The sequence below is a fragment of the Bemisia tabaci genome, chromosome 4 (assembly GCF_918797505.1).
Source record: "Bemisia tabaci chromosome 4, PGI_BMITA_v3".
In the NCBI taxonomy this organism is placed as follows: domain Eukaryota; kingdom Metazoa; phylum Arthropoda; class Insecta; order Hemiptera; family Aleyrodidae; genus Bemisia; species Bemisia tabaci.
In genome coordinates this window covers 54,569,061-54,584,406 of record NC_092796.1, presented here as the reverse complement: position 1 = coordinate 54,584,406, position 15,346 = coordinate 54,569,061, and the positions used below count along the sequence as shown (strand labels likewise).

At 38.4% G+C, this 15,346-nt stretch overlaps 1 protein-coding gene across 1 annotated transcript; it reads left to right on the top strand.

Annotated features, from left to right (window-relative positions):
- The first annotated feature begins 644 nt into the window (after window positions 1-644).
- On the top strand, window positions 645-14,211 carry LOC109034157 (uncharacterized). The gene is made up of 7 exons (XM_019047158.2): window positions 645-1,095; window positions 8,093-8,218; window positions 8,741-8,837; window positions 9,405-9,616; window positions 11,225-11,369; window positions 12,692-12,874; window positions 13,865-14,211. The coding sequence occupies exons 2-7, from the start codon at window positions 8,201-8,203 to the stop codon at window positions 14,143-14,145; spliced, it is 936 nt and encodes a 311-aa protein (XP_018902703.1). The 5' UTR covers window positions 645-1,095; window positions 8,093-8,200; the 3' UTR covers window positions 14,146-14,211.
- Window positions 14,212-15,346: the final 1,135 nt, after the last annotated feature.

The following is a 15,346-nucleotide window of genomic DNA, read 5'->3' as shown; positions in this document are numbered from 1 at the left end:
GGCGCGTTTTCGGCGCGCCGAGGGGGCGTATCTGCCAATGGCAGATTAGCCTTATGGCCAGTCCGAGCCTGCTGACCGCCTAATCTCTTCGCGGCGAGTGCGTTATATCCCGATCAGATCTTCGAAGTGCGAATCCGTCTGTTTCTTGAGTTCACGTTTAACGTCGTTGAAGTTTCGCGTTGCACCCTCTGCATCACTGATCGAACAAAAGAGAAAGAAACCAAGGGTGTCAGTGCCGCGGTGGATGACGTCAAAATCCTGACTTTTCAAAGCGCGATATCTCGGTTAATATTGAACGTGGAAAGTTGCGGTTTGGACAGCTCTTATTATTTTGCGCTAAATTCTACAAGAATCAAGCATCAAAACACGATTCTGTGACCAGCGCAACTGACCCATCGCTGGATTAGCTGACGCGGTAGCTATTTCAGCAATTTTTTTTCTCCGTGTAATGCCGCGATCACACGCTGAATTTAGCATATGAATGTGGAAGTCAACAGCCATCGCCCAACGACCGAAATTTCGCAAATTCGAGTCATTTTCATCCAGATGTGTATCAAATCTACTCGAATAGTTCAGACAAATCCAACATTAGTCCGATGGTTGCTGAGAATCGTCGCTGAATTTTGCGCGTCACGCGCAAAATTCAGACATCGGGCCGATGACTTCCACATTCAGCGTGTGATTGCAGCATAAGTATTTTCAAGTACGGTGGAAGCAGGACGGACGAAATTCGGGCGCCGCGGCACGCGACGCTGATGGATGAGAGAAGGAGGATGTGCCACCTCCGTAGCGCACGGGTCGCGACGCGCGCCGTGTGTCGCGTGCGCCATGGGTTATTCCGAGATCAACAATAACCCATCGCACTCTCTAACGGGAATCCGGTTCCTTGGCATTATTCCGTCGTCGCCGCTGTAACTCCATAAGCTCGTACTCACCTCATTTAATTGTCGCTCAGGTCCCTTATCATCGTCGCTACAGCCGCCACAACTTTGAATTTTGTCACAATTTTCGGTTTTAGGATTGAGTTTTATAGTGATACTTGAAAGTGAAAGTGGCTTCATATTGGATTCGTGTTGCGAGGATTACAATTCTGAGGTATGAGATTTTATTCACGTAAGTGCACGTTCATCTTCGTTAATGTAAAGTATTCTTCTTCCATATTAAACACTAAGTATCGATTTTCCACGATTTTAGCTTATCCATAGCCCACTGAATAAGGGTTGTACCTTCTCGTTTCTCTTCCTTTCTTTTCTTGACGCAAATTGGAGAAAAAGCAAAATAAAAGGTAAATTGAGTACATTTCTATAACAAATTTGCGTCTAAATTACTATAAGAGGTGCTAAGATTATATCAATATAAAATCGTTAATGTTTTCCATTTTAAATAGCTGTCGAATGTCTTTCCACTTCCTTTTTTCGGGGATAAAGTATTTTGAATTGTGTAATGCCATGTTTCTTAAAATCTCATACTACCCGCAAAACTTCCGGTTTAGATCACCGGAGGTACTTGAAACTGTCCTATAAATTGGCACAAAATAAACGAACTCGAAAGGCCAAAAAGTTATGAATGTTGTCGTTTTATGTTGCTCATGATTACCTACTGTGTCATGTATGTATGTGTGAAGCCGCTTTTATAGCGCGCTCTCTGCCGCTCTGTGACTCCTAGCCGCCAAAGGCCCCCATCCTCACAAAGCCATTTGTTAACACCATACCTATTAAAGGCATGCTTGTGTCATACTTATTATAATTTTAAAAATCTTCAAGAGCAGGAGTTAAATCAAATTAACGCCAATCATATTTTACAGCGAGAAAAAAAAAACACAGTTATTCTACCGTTACAACGGTAGTAATGTCACACGGGATTCCACGGTAGTAGAACCTTAGATTTTGATTCTTGTAACGATGAGCACGGTGATATGACCGCGTTCACCGTAATATTACTGTGGGCACAGACACACTATTATGAGCATGATGGTTATGCTACTAAGCTCATCAATAATATTACCGAAATCCACGGTTCCACTATACCGCGGAATCCCGTGTGACATTATTACCGTGGTAACCGTCGAATAACTGTGTATTTTTTTCTCCGTGAACGTTCAAAATTCGAAATTTCAGTTCAAATTTAACTTAATCATAACGTATGAAAGTGTCAGTTCCAGAAATGACACGTGCAATGCTAATTTGTGGTACCCATCAAGAGAACTGCTCACAGTTCGTCGTTTACAAGTTCCACGTGAGCCCTATTTTACGTATGAATCCACGCTTTCTCAGGCTCATGTGGAAATCGGGATACGCTCTTACGTCAGAGAAGCGACGAATTGAGCGGATGGGAATGCCGAAATTCATCGCTGATATTTTATAGACAGCTAGAGTGAAAATGAGCCAAAAAAATCAGAACTAAAATTTCACTGGCCATTAGACGTTGAATTTAACAATTCATCGACTCATGACCTCTAGCGTTAGGTATCTCATCCTTTCCGCCGTGCTAAGGAAAAACGACATATGAACATTCGAGAGTTGCTAAATTTCCGTCGATAAAATGTTTATTCGTGAGGAACGCTTTGCATATTTTACCTTTTATCAATTTTCAAAAATTTTAGGTGAAATTGCGAACAAAATTACACGAAACATTTGAAGGAAAATATTCACAAATTTTCCCGAGAATTCGTGATTTACCGAAGGTTTGGCAACAGCTGGGGCTCATACGACGTTCTTCCTTAACACGGCAGTTTTAGGGTGCGATTTCCAAGAATTTCTCAGAATTTTGACAGCATCGATTCTTTCAAATCGACGCTGATGTGTCATCCACTCATCCGGTCTCAAACAACCAATTAGCGATTGTAAGAAAAAGGTACCAAGGGCAATACGCAATTTTTTAAAGGACTCATTTGCAAACGGAATTCAATAAAATATTTGATAATTCCAAATCAATAAAGAAAAAAAAAGTGTTAATTTTTATGGAGGCCTTCAAATTAATGTAAGAGTTGTAAATTTGGAGACAATGCGCCCCCATGAAGCTGCTCTCTCGGCTGACATACTTCGATTGATACAACTGTCACTTATCACAATTGAATGGTGACACGTAAAAAAAGCCCAACCTCTGATTGATGATGAGCCTCGAATAGTATTATAGATGTCAGTCTCAGGGGGCTTCTGAGCTGATTTAACCATACGCATTTTTATGAACAAATTGACAACTTGCCGTTTATATAATGCGGTAAACTGCGGGAAAATTAGCTTTCGCTTTTACCCATGTAGCATTATACCACGGAAAATCGCGATATTTTGAAATCAAATTGCGATTTTTTTACGATTTTTTGGCGATAAAATCGCTAAAATCATCAACATCTGAGCGATTATCCTCAATCTTATCGTAATTTTATCTCTTTAAAATCACGTTCGACAAAATCGAATTTTTTATCTCAATTTTCCACGATTTTTTGTTCGATAGTATTACGATAAATCGTCGTCGATAAAATCTCGATGTTATTGCAAATTTATGCGATGAAATTACGATATATGGCAATTTTCTATCCTCGATAAAATCGCTTTACATTCTCCGATCGATTCGCAATTTACCGCGATCACTGCTACTTGGGTAGGGAAATGGCAAATTGATTTTGGGAGTAAAAATTGGTTTATGGTTGAATAAATGAAATATTTACGCGTACAAAGTAAAAAAGTAAGAGGTTTATGAACTTTTAGGGTGATGCTTCGAGCCTTGGCACAAAGTCAGCAATGTATACTCGGCTCATAAGTTCATACGGATTATTATGGTTAGTTGAGCATAGATATGGGAGTCGGAAGTAACCACGCGAATTAATGTTACAGAAAAGGCATAACAATGAAACAAGCTTAGGATAACAACGGCAGTAAACAGTAGTTTTAGGCAAATTAGAAGCAAATGTTGTATGCAAAGTCTATAGTGTTGCGTTGCATGCACAGAGAAAAAAAGAATCCTTGCTCTTAGAATGCTGGACTCTAGGTTCATAAATTATTTTACTTTTCTTGTCGTATAGATACGATGTTACGGTTGTTTTCAATCGTTCAGGGGCTTCTTCCATTACAATCAACAATCATATTGGATGTTTAAACTCACATAGTGAATCGAAGAAAGTGTTATAATTTGCCTTATTGGTCAACAATAAATTTCCTTGTCAGATGCAGCGTTCGTACTATTAAATTTAGCAATCGACAAAAATTATTTCAAAATTGTTAATTTTTTGTTTTTTTTTCGGAGTGATTGAATTGATTGAAATGCCTCTGCCCTAGTTTATGCGTGGATGCGTAACATGTTGAGCTCATTAACATGCATGTAGAACAAAGAGGGGTGGGGGAAGATCTTCTAGAGTCCTCTCCTCAAGACTAGCTCAGAATGATTCATCTCAAAATTGAAAAAGTATGACATTTTTGCGCCATTGAAAATAAAGATCGATAATGTTATTTAAATTTTAAAAACCTTGAAACCCTCCCTCCTCTAGATCGCATGGGGGTCCCTTGACTGTTTTGGTTCATTACAAAAAACACCGCATATCAAACGCGTCTGGGTGTGTTACTCATGAACAACTAACAATCGGAACTAACTCTGCTCACAATGGAGATGTTGTATGTGTAAGGTATTTGCGATTTGTCGATTAATTCTTCTGTAAAAGTTCGCGAGAAAAAACAATGGTGCCACTGGTTTTTTCTTGAATCAACTCCCAAGCTCACAAAAAGCTCTCAAGTTGAGGCCAAAATGGAGGGGATATCCCACGCTATCCTGAGAGTCCACTTCTACATCAAGACAAACTCTGTATTCAAAGATAGGGAGCAAATACATTGACAAGGCTGCCACCTTATTTCTAAAACTGAAATCACGGCATCACTGCTAATGTATTTGCTCCCTATCTTTGCATGGAGAGTTTGTCTTGATGTAGAGATGGACTCTCAGGATAGCGTGGGATATCCTCTCCATTTTGGCCTCAACTTGAGAGCTTTTTTTGAGCTTGGGAGTTGATTTCAGAGAAAACTAGTGGCACCATCGTGTTTCTCGCGAACTTTTACATAAGAATCAATAGTCAAATTGCAAATTCCTCACACCTACAACATCTCCATTGGACCGCGTTAAGCAAAAAGGGGTCAAGCCAAATCAGCAATTATCAAATTTTTTACCAAGTGTTATATGTATTACCAAATTTACATGAAAACGGTTATGCGAATCTCATTGAATTCTCTGCTTAGTACGAAGTAAATTCCGTAAAATTTTCAAAAGAATCCGCACAAACGTTCTCTTGCGGAAAATCGAATCGCTCCTTTTAAGGCAATGGCAGATGTGGTTTGGCCCCTTTCTCCTAAATGCGCTCCAATTTTCTTTGCTCTTCCAAAAATGTATTGAAAAGGGCAAGAGCAATCCGTACTGGCACTCGTATCGAAATATTTCGCACCCCGCACGGTAGAGACGTAACATTTCACCGGTAAGTGCACACCGTTCAAGCACGGTAAAAGCACCGCACCCGCAGCGAAGACAAACCGTGTTCGAACAAACTAATTCGATAAGTTTGCATAAAAAATGGGACGACATTATTTGCATACTGATGACGGCGGGCATTACCGGACGAAGACATCACGCATAATCTCTTTGTTCGGCTCGTTGAAAATCGGCGCTCGCTCCTGAGCACGACCAACGACCACCCATCTTCCACTCCTCCGAACGCGGATGCATCCACGGGTGCTTGAACTTTTAAGTTTGCTAGACTCCCGTGCTAAGGAAAAACGCCGTTTGGACCCTTAGGCGTTGCCAGATTTCCTTTGGGAAACCACGAATGGAGATGTTGCATGTGTGAGGAATTTGCGATTTGACTGTTGATTCTTATGTAAAAGTTCGCGAGAAACACGATGGTGCCACTGGTTTTCTCTGAAATCAACTCCCAAGCTCAAAAAAAGCTCTCAAGTTGAGGCCAAAATGGAGGGGATATCCCACCCTACCCTGAGAGTCCACCTCTACATCAAGACAAACTCTCCATGCAAAGATAGGGAGCAAATACATTGACAGGGCTGCCACCTAATTTGGGGACTCTAAAACTGAAATCACGGCAACCCTGTCAATGTATTTGCTCCCTATCTTTGCATGGAGAGTTTGTCTTGATGTAGATGTGGACTCTCAGGGTAGGGTGGGATATCCCCTCCATTTTGGCCTCAACTTGAGAGCTTTTTTTGAGCTTGGAAGTTGATTTCAGAGAAAACCAGTGGCACCATCGTGTTTCTCGCGAACTTTTACATAAGAATCAACAGTCAAATCGCAAATTCCTCACACATGCAACATCTCCATTCTCGGAAAAATTTATGAATATTTGTCCTTCGCAATTTTTCATATAATTTTGTTCGCAACTTCACCTAAAGTTTCTGAAAATTTCAAGGAAAAGAGGACCACATTTTGCAATAAGGAGCCATAATTTCTGGATCTTTTTAGAAACAACATATGGATCGCATTTAGCAAAAAGGAACCAGCGCGAGTACAGTGTTGTGAAAAATTCGCTTCCTCATAATCATCTAAAAAATCTCCCAGGGTACCTACCGAACAGTTTTGACTTCCCGGAAAAAAATTGTTGATTTTATGGGCGATTAATTGTGTGAATTGTAATATTGTACAGTTATTAAGTATTTTTAAAAGAAAAGGAAAAGTCGCATTTGAAAACACCGTAATCGCGTTGATTCCTATTTGTCAAATGCGATGCCATTGGTTTCCCTTTGCAGAAAAGTATTTTTATGGAAGAGACAGAGATGGTGGTTCCTTAGTGCGAAATTTAATTCAAATATTCATAGCTTTCCTCAAAAATGAACATTTTATCGAAGGAAATTTGGCATCTCTCGCATGTTCACACGTCGTTTTTTCCTAATCACGGCAGTAGAGAACTATCGTCTACGAGTACATGGAGGCATTAAATGTGATGCATGACACAGTTGACCTTTTGTTTATCTACCTGGGGATTTATTTCATACGATGATTCAGATGGCGGGTGAAAAATTCGAGCGAGTTGCTAGCGGTTTCTAAAGTTGATGAATAACAGAAAAAAAAGTTTGGGTTGTTGATGTTTCGTGAAAGAGCGCGGAACAGAAAACACTCATTCTATATTTTAAATCCATTCAATGTAAGTATACAATTTAAAATCTGAAGTTTTTTCATGATAGATTACGCGGGGCACACTGCTATGAGAACAAGGACAGCCAATTACAGCGCCTTCATTTTTTTAAACGCAATGCCGACATTAATGGAGCAGGAATAGCGTATAGGCGTAACTACTCAAGTTACATCACGTCTATTAAGTAGAAAACTGTTTCAGATCAATTAAAATCTTAGCAGATCCTAATTTCGAGTTATCGCAATTTAAAATTTTCATAGTAAATGCAAGATTTCTACTGATTTTGATCCGCTTTCAAATTCGCCTTCTGCTATGTCTGCAGCAATTGTCGCGCGTGCTGATTTTAGCTCATTGCATACTTGACTCTTTGAAGGCGTTTTATTTTTGCAAGTATCGCAGTCAGTCGGAGAACGAAGAAGGGATTGAGCGATTCATACAATCTCATGTCACATTAAATGTATACTTGCTGGGACCAACGTCTAATTTAAACGGTATTCAAATTAGTGGCCATCACAGTCATAGTCACAGTCATAATTGATGATAAAAACTCGTTTTAAAAACCATGAAACTGGCTCTTTCCTACTAGTGTTTTTTTGTAGATAATTGGGATGGACTAATTGCAGAGTTATACATGTACTCGACTGTGTGTCTCAAAAATCTTCGGAGTAATTTTCTCCTAAATAATCTGTGACATCTCAGTCGAATTTTCATGACGAGGATATCGACGTGTATTGTCCATATTCAAAATTTAATTCATGATTGGCGAAGCGTTATCAATTAAGACTGTGATTTTTTAGAAAATAACATAGCTGCGATGATAAATTCAAAACAACTTATTAATCCATTGAAATCGGAAGATCGTTGTAAATGAATAGGAATTCATTTCATAACTTACCTCTTGTCTGTACTTTTTTTCGGCCAGTTGAACAAAGTGAGACTCAAACTTTACGGTCTATATTTTTTTCTTCACAGATTGTTGGCATACTGAACGAAAGAGGAGCAGAGAAAGAATAAATGAATAAAAGTGCACCATAACTTTGAAATGAGCTCTTGACCGAATCTGTGTGAAGTGCCATAAATATGGACGAAACAATTTCGGTAAGTACGTATTCTATAACATCCTTTATTCAATCTTTCCTTGACAGTATAAAGTTCAATGGTGACGCTACATGTTTGAGGGTTTGAGGGGTACAATGACTCTTGTGATCTTTTTCAAACTGTGCATGAATCAATTTGATTAAAATTCGACCAACCTCAATTAGAATTTGGTGAAATTTAGGAGCTTCTCTCCCTTCTTGAGTTGCCTTTTAAGGCAAGCTGCCTGTCGAAGTCGATTCATCAATTAAAAGGGGGCGAGGGGGGGGGGGAGGCAGTGGCGTGGCGTGCTTTGCGGTAGATAGATTGATCTGCCATTTAAATTTATGAAAAAGGATCGATAAACAGAGAGTTCGCAACAAACTCCTTAATAATCAATTCTTTACCACAGATTCAAATGCGGAACTATCGATCGATCATTCACGCCTCGCATCTGGAGAGGACTAATGCTTCATTTGATGAGAAATGATGAGTAATTTAGTGAATGAAGAAAAATAAATAAAACAAACATTGATTCCCTCACAGGTGGGCCGAGACATGAGGTGGATTTTCATATCACTTCACGCAACTGTGGTGTCCCTTCTCCTTTCAACTGTGGTGGCTGAACATGGCAGTAAAAAGGGTAAGTAAAATCATTCCCTAATCCTCAAAAATAAGAGGAATATATTATATTTCAACTCAAGATTTATTTTTCGTCCGTCACTCTTAGCCACGGAGACACACTACACACCACTCCGCCTTCATTTTCGACACGGGCATTAAGTTATACATTCCTACATTCTCAAGTCATTCCAGGAGATCTCCAAAAGCCGCGCATTTTAACAGTGCTGCAAACCGAGAACAAAACCCGCGGCAACGCACGACGACTTCAAAATGATCCATGTCGAAGAATCAGTAACGTTTTATCCCTAAGTTACGGAATTTTATGAAAAATGAATAAAACTTTCAGTATTTAGTATTGGATCCGAGCATTAAACGAAAAATCATTAAGATTCCGCCAGGTAGCTAATTTCAAGCAGCACGGCCATGCTTATTTCAGGCTATACGTTTCTTGGCGGTAATTTTAAGATTTTTTCCAGCTTGCTTCAAGCTGATTTTGATTTGTTTCACGCTACTTTTTTTCCAGTGTGCAGATGGTGTTACCGCGACAAAAATTAAATGTAATATTTTCCAAAATTAATTTTTTCAGTGGAAATCATTCACTTGAACCCGAATTCGGACCCGAGTATGCTACCAGTATGGCACCACTTTCTATCGCTCGAGGACCTGGCACTTCGGGAAGATAAACCGAAAATACTGGGCCCGACCATTCCAACCGGATACGTAGTCAACAAGCCAGGCAGCGGTGGCGCCAACGATAGAGTAGACCCTCCAAAACCGCCGCAACCAATCGATAAACAAGTGAGAGATTTTACTCATGAGAAGTCAATATTTTTTGATTGGTAGGAATACTGATCTTCACTGGGGGAAAAAACACTGGATCTAGAGTCCAGACTCTTGAAAACAGTGACAAGAAAATGGACTCTTGATTCAATCAGATTTTTGCTTAAATCAAAAGGAAATTCACTCAAATTAAGAGGCTTGGTTCTTGATTTAAGCTAAAATCCGATTGAATCAAGAGTATTTTTTCTTGTCGATGTTTTTAAGAGTCCGGACTCTAGATCCAATGTGTTTTTTTTCCAATGTATGTTCTTGTAGTAATTTTTGGGCCTTCTGGGGCCGAAGTTTTAAGATATTCCTAGAACTTCCTAGACTTGAAATCTCCTGGAAACTGCTGTAAGTATATGGATTACAATAAAATAGAGTAAGAATGTTTCATGATGAATCAAGTCACGGCAGTTACAAGGTGTGCTTTAAGATCCCGGCCCTAAAGGTATTTTTGCAAGAGTCTTTTCAGGCTAGATTATTCCTAAAAAAGTTCCAGGTTATATTTTCCTAGAATATAACTAATGGCAAGACTTTTGAGGTTAATTTATAAAGAATTAATGGATATAGCGAGTCAAGATGGATTTCTAAAGGGTGCTGTTCATGGATACAAACAATCAGGTCCGGGGCCATTTCCGCCGTTTGATTATCCTTCAATTGGACGTAAGACGCGTTTACCTACTCGTGTTGGATACGTTTTTTGCGAAAGCCCTATCAACATTACTAGCAAAATTTCATGGAACTTGACGCGAAAGTTAAGTTCCGTAAACCTATCTCTGTGTGGACAAGGTCTCCCATTTATAAGACAAGAAAAAAAAAAATCATGAAAGAACAAACATAAACGTGGTTTAATAATTTTAACTTTCGCCGAACCGCGCTGATCGCACTGTGTTCGGCGCAATGCGTGAAGTATTCATGCATTCTTGTAGGCGCTATCCGTTTCACGCTGACCGCAATGACCGCACTGTGTTTGATGCAATGGGTGAAGTATTCATGCAGTCTTGTAGGCGCTAATATGTGTTACATGCCGACCGTCGCGCCAAGGGCTTGTCCTTTTCATCTCAAGTCCTGGTCATCATACCTGTCTGCGCTGAGCTCCAGGCCAAATTGCGTGTTTAGTTCCTCTCTTAACTCGACTAATTAAATGTGCTGTCTCTTGTATCTCCAAAAAATGACAAAATTAGAAATTACTATACTCTCATAAAAGAGAGATTTTGTCCCCTTTTCTCATTGATAATTTTTTTTTCTGAGTCTGATTTTTTTTATTCCTACATTTAAAAAAATTGCAAAATTTGCCGCCCCCTAAATTTGGCGCCATGGGCCGCGCCCATGTGGCCACCCCCTTAATCCGGTCCTGCACGTCACAATGCACAAAGTTCCGTTTGACAGAGGTACGTCCAATTTTCTATACTTTCACGTATCTTCCAACAAAAGCGGGTAAACACTATAAATAATGAATGACTAAAAAACTAGATGGAATTTTCAGCTCAACTGATGAATTTCTTTTCATTATTTCCAAATATCCTGCCTGCCTGTTATAGAGCTACTTTTTATCAACTGCCATTTTTAATTTTCCACAAATAGTCACAGCAAGTCACAGAGACTGACCTGTACTTACTGGGCGCAATTGAAAAACTTGTCTATCGAGTCGACCTGATGGATAAAAGACTGAGACGAACAGAAGAGCTTTTGCAGCATGTCATCGAAGGGGGCAGTAATCAAAGAGAAGGTAATATATTATCTTAATTAATTATAGTGCAAAGGAGCTATGCTATCAGTGCTTTAGAAATCTATTGTTTTCACTGTTTTCTTTGATAAGAGAACAGGTAGCTACTTTTATTTTAAACTTTCACACAGTAATCTTGATGAAACGAGATGAAATCACATATCAACATGATCTTACTTTGAAAAACATCATTTATTAATGTTCTTATTACATATCAATCGTAAGTATGTACACAACTTTCACGCAGTATTTTGTATCATCGTGTGAGGAAATACATTTCCATTCTATAATTTTGCGCTTTTAGCCTGGTAAGTGATAAGAATGCCAGCACAAAAGCGATCAGGTTGAAATAAGACGGTTCTAGACTCTAGTTGAAACTTAAAATAAATCGAGTGCACAAATTAAAAAAAAAAAAAAAAAAAAAAAAAAAACCACTAAAGATGAAGGATATACATTGCGGAACGTGATCATTTTGCAAATATATCATATCATTGAACAGTGTACAAAATAAAAAATGACATGGGAAAATAGTTGGTTTCAGCCAAATTGTAAAAGTAGGAGAGAAAAATCTCTTGTTCATAAGGTTTTAGATGCAGTTGAACTTTTGTCAAAATTCTTTTCGCAGAACAAAACTTCTTAAGCCGTTTTTGGGAATTTGAAGGCTCATACAGTCGATATTATAGTCTGAATGATACTTTTGAATCCATGGAAAATTTAGGAACTAAAATCGTGACATATCGTTAAAAACAGGTTCTTTCAGTTGAAACACACGTCAAAATGGAACCAGGGATTAAACTTCATTGAAGTTGATAGAAGCGGGCCTAAAAATAAGCCCAGCCGATTCTCCTATCTTTGATCAAAGAACGACGTGGGTTCAATTTGCCTGAAGATTAAAATGAAGGCGCTCGCTTGATCCGTCTGATATTGGACTGCACTATGGAGTGTGGCTGTGCAAGCGTGGGCTTTGTGGTACTATCTTAGAACGCTAACTTACTTGCTTTTCCGATTATCGATCCTACTTAAGTTTTCCGCTTTCTTAGGAATTAATATTCTTTAGACGTGTGCTCCACAAAAGTTACTATTCATACATCTTGAGTGCCTTAAATTACCAAGTATATCTGATGTAACTTAGATTTTACGATTTTACATTATTTGCTTCCTCAATTTGGGTTGGAGATAGAACTTTTGTTTGAGCATGAAAATGTTAGAAAATATAACTTACAATTCTAGTATTATTTTCTAATACAAATGTAAAAAAATTCAGTTTAGTAACATTAATGAGGATTGGTGGATGTTTTACTTTCAATTTCATGATTTCTTGACAGATCCTTGTCCCGGTAATTTTACCCGAGTTGCCCGGAATTGCTACCACTTCAGCGAGCGCCAATTCAACTGGAAGTCGGCCATGAGTATGTGCAAAAGCCTTGGTGGTAACTTGTTGGAGCTTGAATCCAAGGAAGAGTACACGGAATTCATTACTTTTCTCCTTGCGGATAAACAAACCAGAGGTAAATATCTATCTACGTCGTAAGTTCCAAATCATGGACATGTTCGACAAGTGACGTCTTTGGAAAATTAACACATCAAATTAGAGTACCTATGTAGAGAGGGCCGTTAAACAACTTGTTTATCTTTGTCTTTTATCACTTGTATTTTGTAGTATGTATGATTATGTATGAATGTTGAGAATAATGAAGAATTGTAACTGAGAAGCGTAGGTCAAGGACTGAATGTGGTTTATCGATTAAAAATAAAATCTTGTAACATTAGTTCGTAGATTAGCTCTAAGTTTAAACCTAACACCTATGTAATTAATGCCCCGTAAGGGGCAGTAGTACATTTTTATTTAATAATAAAAAAAAAACAAAATGTAGGGAGAGTACGGACGTGTCAAAATATTAAGCTCTTAGGGCCCAAAAGAGCAGCCTCCAATCTTCTAGCACGAAAAAAAATAGAAAAATGCCACCGCCAATCTTCAGATTTCAATATCAATAAAGCAAAATGGCTAAGGATGTTTATAATTGACCGTACTTCCGCACCAAAAAAAAGTTATGTTGATTTAACATTCTAGATGTAAAAAAGTGTGCGAGAATTCACAAAATGCTGAATTACCCGCCACATTATAGTTAGTTTACATCTTGGCATTGATAAAGTAACTTCTGTAGAAGAAAAGTCGGCATTTTATAAGTTCTCGCACACTTTTTTAATATCCAGAATGTTAAATCACCTCCTCTTTTTTTTCGAGCAAAAATATAAGTAAATTAATTCAAAAACTTACTCTAGGCTTTTTTTTACCGATAATTAATTTCGTCATCACATAATTTATCTGAGTCGATGAGATATTTTCGTCAACGATAGTATTTTCGGTTTCCGTTCCATGCAGTTTGAATGTGCGTCAAAACTCGCAAATAAAAAGTTTAAAGACCTCTCTAAGTTTCTTAAAATGTATTATATTGTGTGGAATTGTAGTGTCAAAGCTCGTGAATTTTCTTGTGCAGGTCATGATTTTTGGACGGGAGGACTAAATCCAGGACTTTTGTGGATTTGGGCGAATAGTGCACAACCAGTCGTAAAGAAGAATTCAAATCGACCGGAGGATGAGATCGCCGGAAATGGAAGATGCCTGAAAATAGCTTACAATACCAACAGCAGGATTTATCATTACTATGGCGCAGATTGTGGAGCTAGACAGAGATATGTTTGCGAACATGAAGAAAATACAACGCTAAGAGCATTGCGTAGAATTCACAAAGCTCTCAAGGATAAATCAGAATTGTAAATTAATGTATAGTCATAAGAACAAGTGCCCGAAATAAAACGAACAAAACTTCATTTATAAGTAAAAGACTCGTCTGTATTAACAATTTTAATTTTTTCCGATCGCTTAATATATCTCAGTCATGGCATATTGAAGCACTTGAAATAGATTAAACGGAGCGAAAATTAAGGCTATGACTAATTGGGCCTCAGTCTTTTCAGCTGATAATGAAAGACAGCTTCATCACCCTCGACGCTTCTATTTTGTTGTTTTTTCTCACTCAGCCTAAAGATGACGACTTATAAAATAAATTAGTACATTTTACAAGAACAACTCTCAAAAAAATAAAAAATAAAATAAAAAAAAAAAAACTTGTTGAACTTTTACTTTGAAAAACCTTTTTTCAGTTGTTCCGTACAAAATTGACAAGAGGTAAAATTGAGGTAAGAAAAGCGTTAAAAACTCTTCAATTATCTACTGCTATATTGCAACACTCACAATTCTTTAAACAAAATATTAAAAAAGTGGTAGCTTTTTAAACACTTTCATGCGCAATTTTACTTGAAAATATTCAAGAACATTATTTCATGAGCATAATTTTTACAATTCCTTGAAAATAGCTTTTTAAAAGTTGTTTCTGCGGGGGTAGACCAGAACTCCCAGTGTTTCTCTCTCTTTTGCTCTCCGATAGTTTCAAAATTTTAGCCTTTGAATATGCTGACAGTGATCCCATCGTAAGGCGGAGATAATCCCGGTCGATTTTTGTTCGTTCCTCACGAAAATACACGTTCATGGAGCGCTGGAGCTAGCCGAGTTTACCCGGTTAACACCTCTCATAATGAACGAAAAAATTGAATCCAGGTTGAAAGTTTGCGTGCTCATTTCACACATCACGACTTCCAGCGCCCTGGCATGCGTCTGCACGCTCTACAAAACCCAAAATTGGAGCTTGACACTGAGAATAGTTTTCGTGTCGTTCACAATTAATTTGCCGAATTACTCCTCTAAGTTCGTGCCACCTAGATCCAGAGCAAATAGTGGCTTATGTATCAGCAGCAACGACGGGGTCGCACATAAAGGATCAGGAATTTTTCATCAAGTGGAAACCTATGGCTGAGAGTGATAACTTTCCTTCCGGTTGATTCAGTCCTGTCTCGTTAGGATTTAGCCGAGAAGGGGCCAAAAGACACGATACAAATAAAAGCAATGCATCGTATGTTTT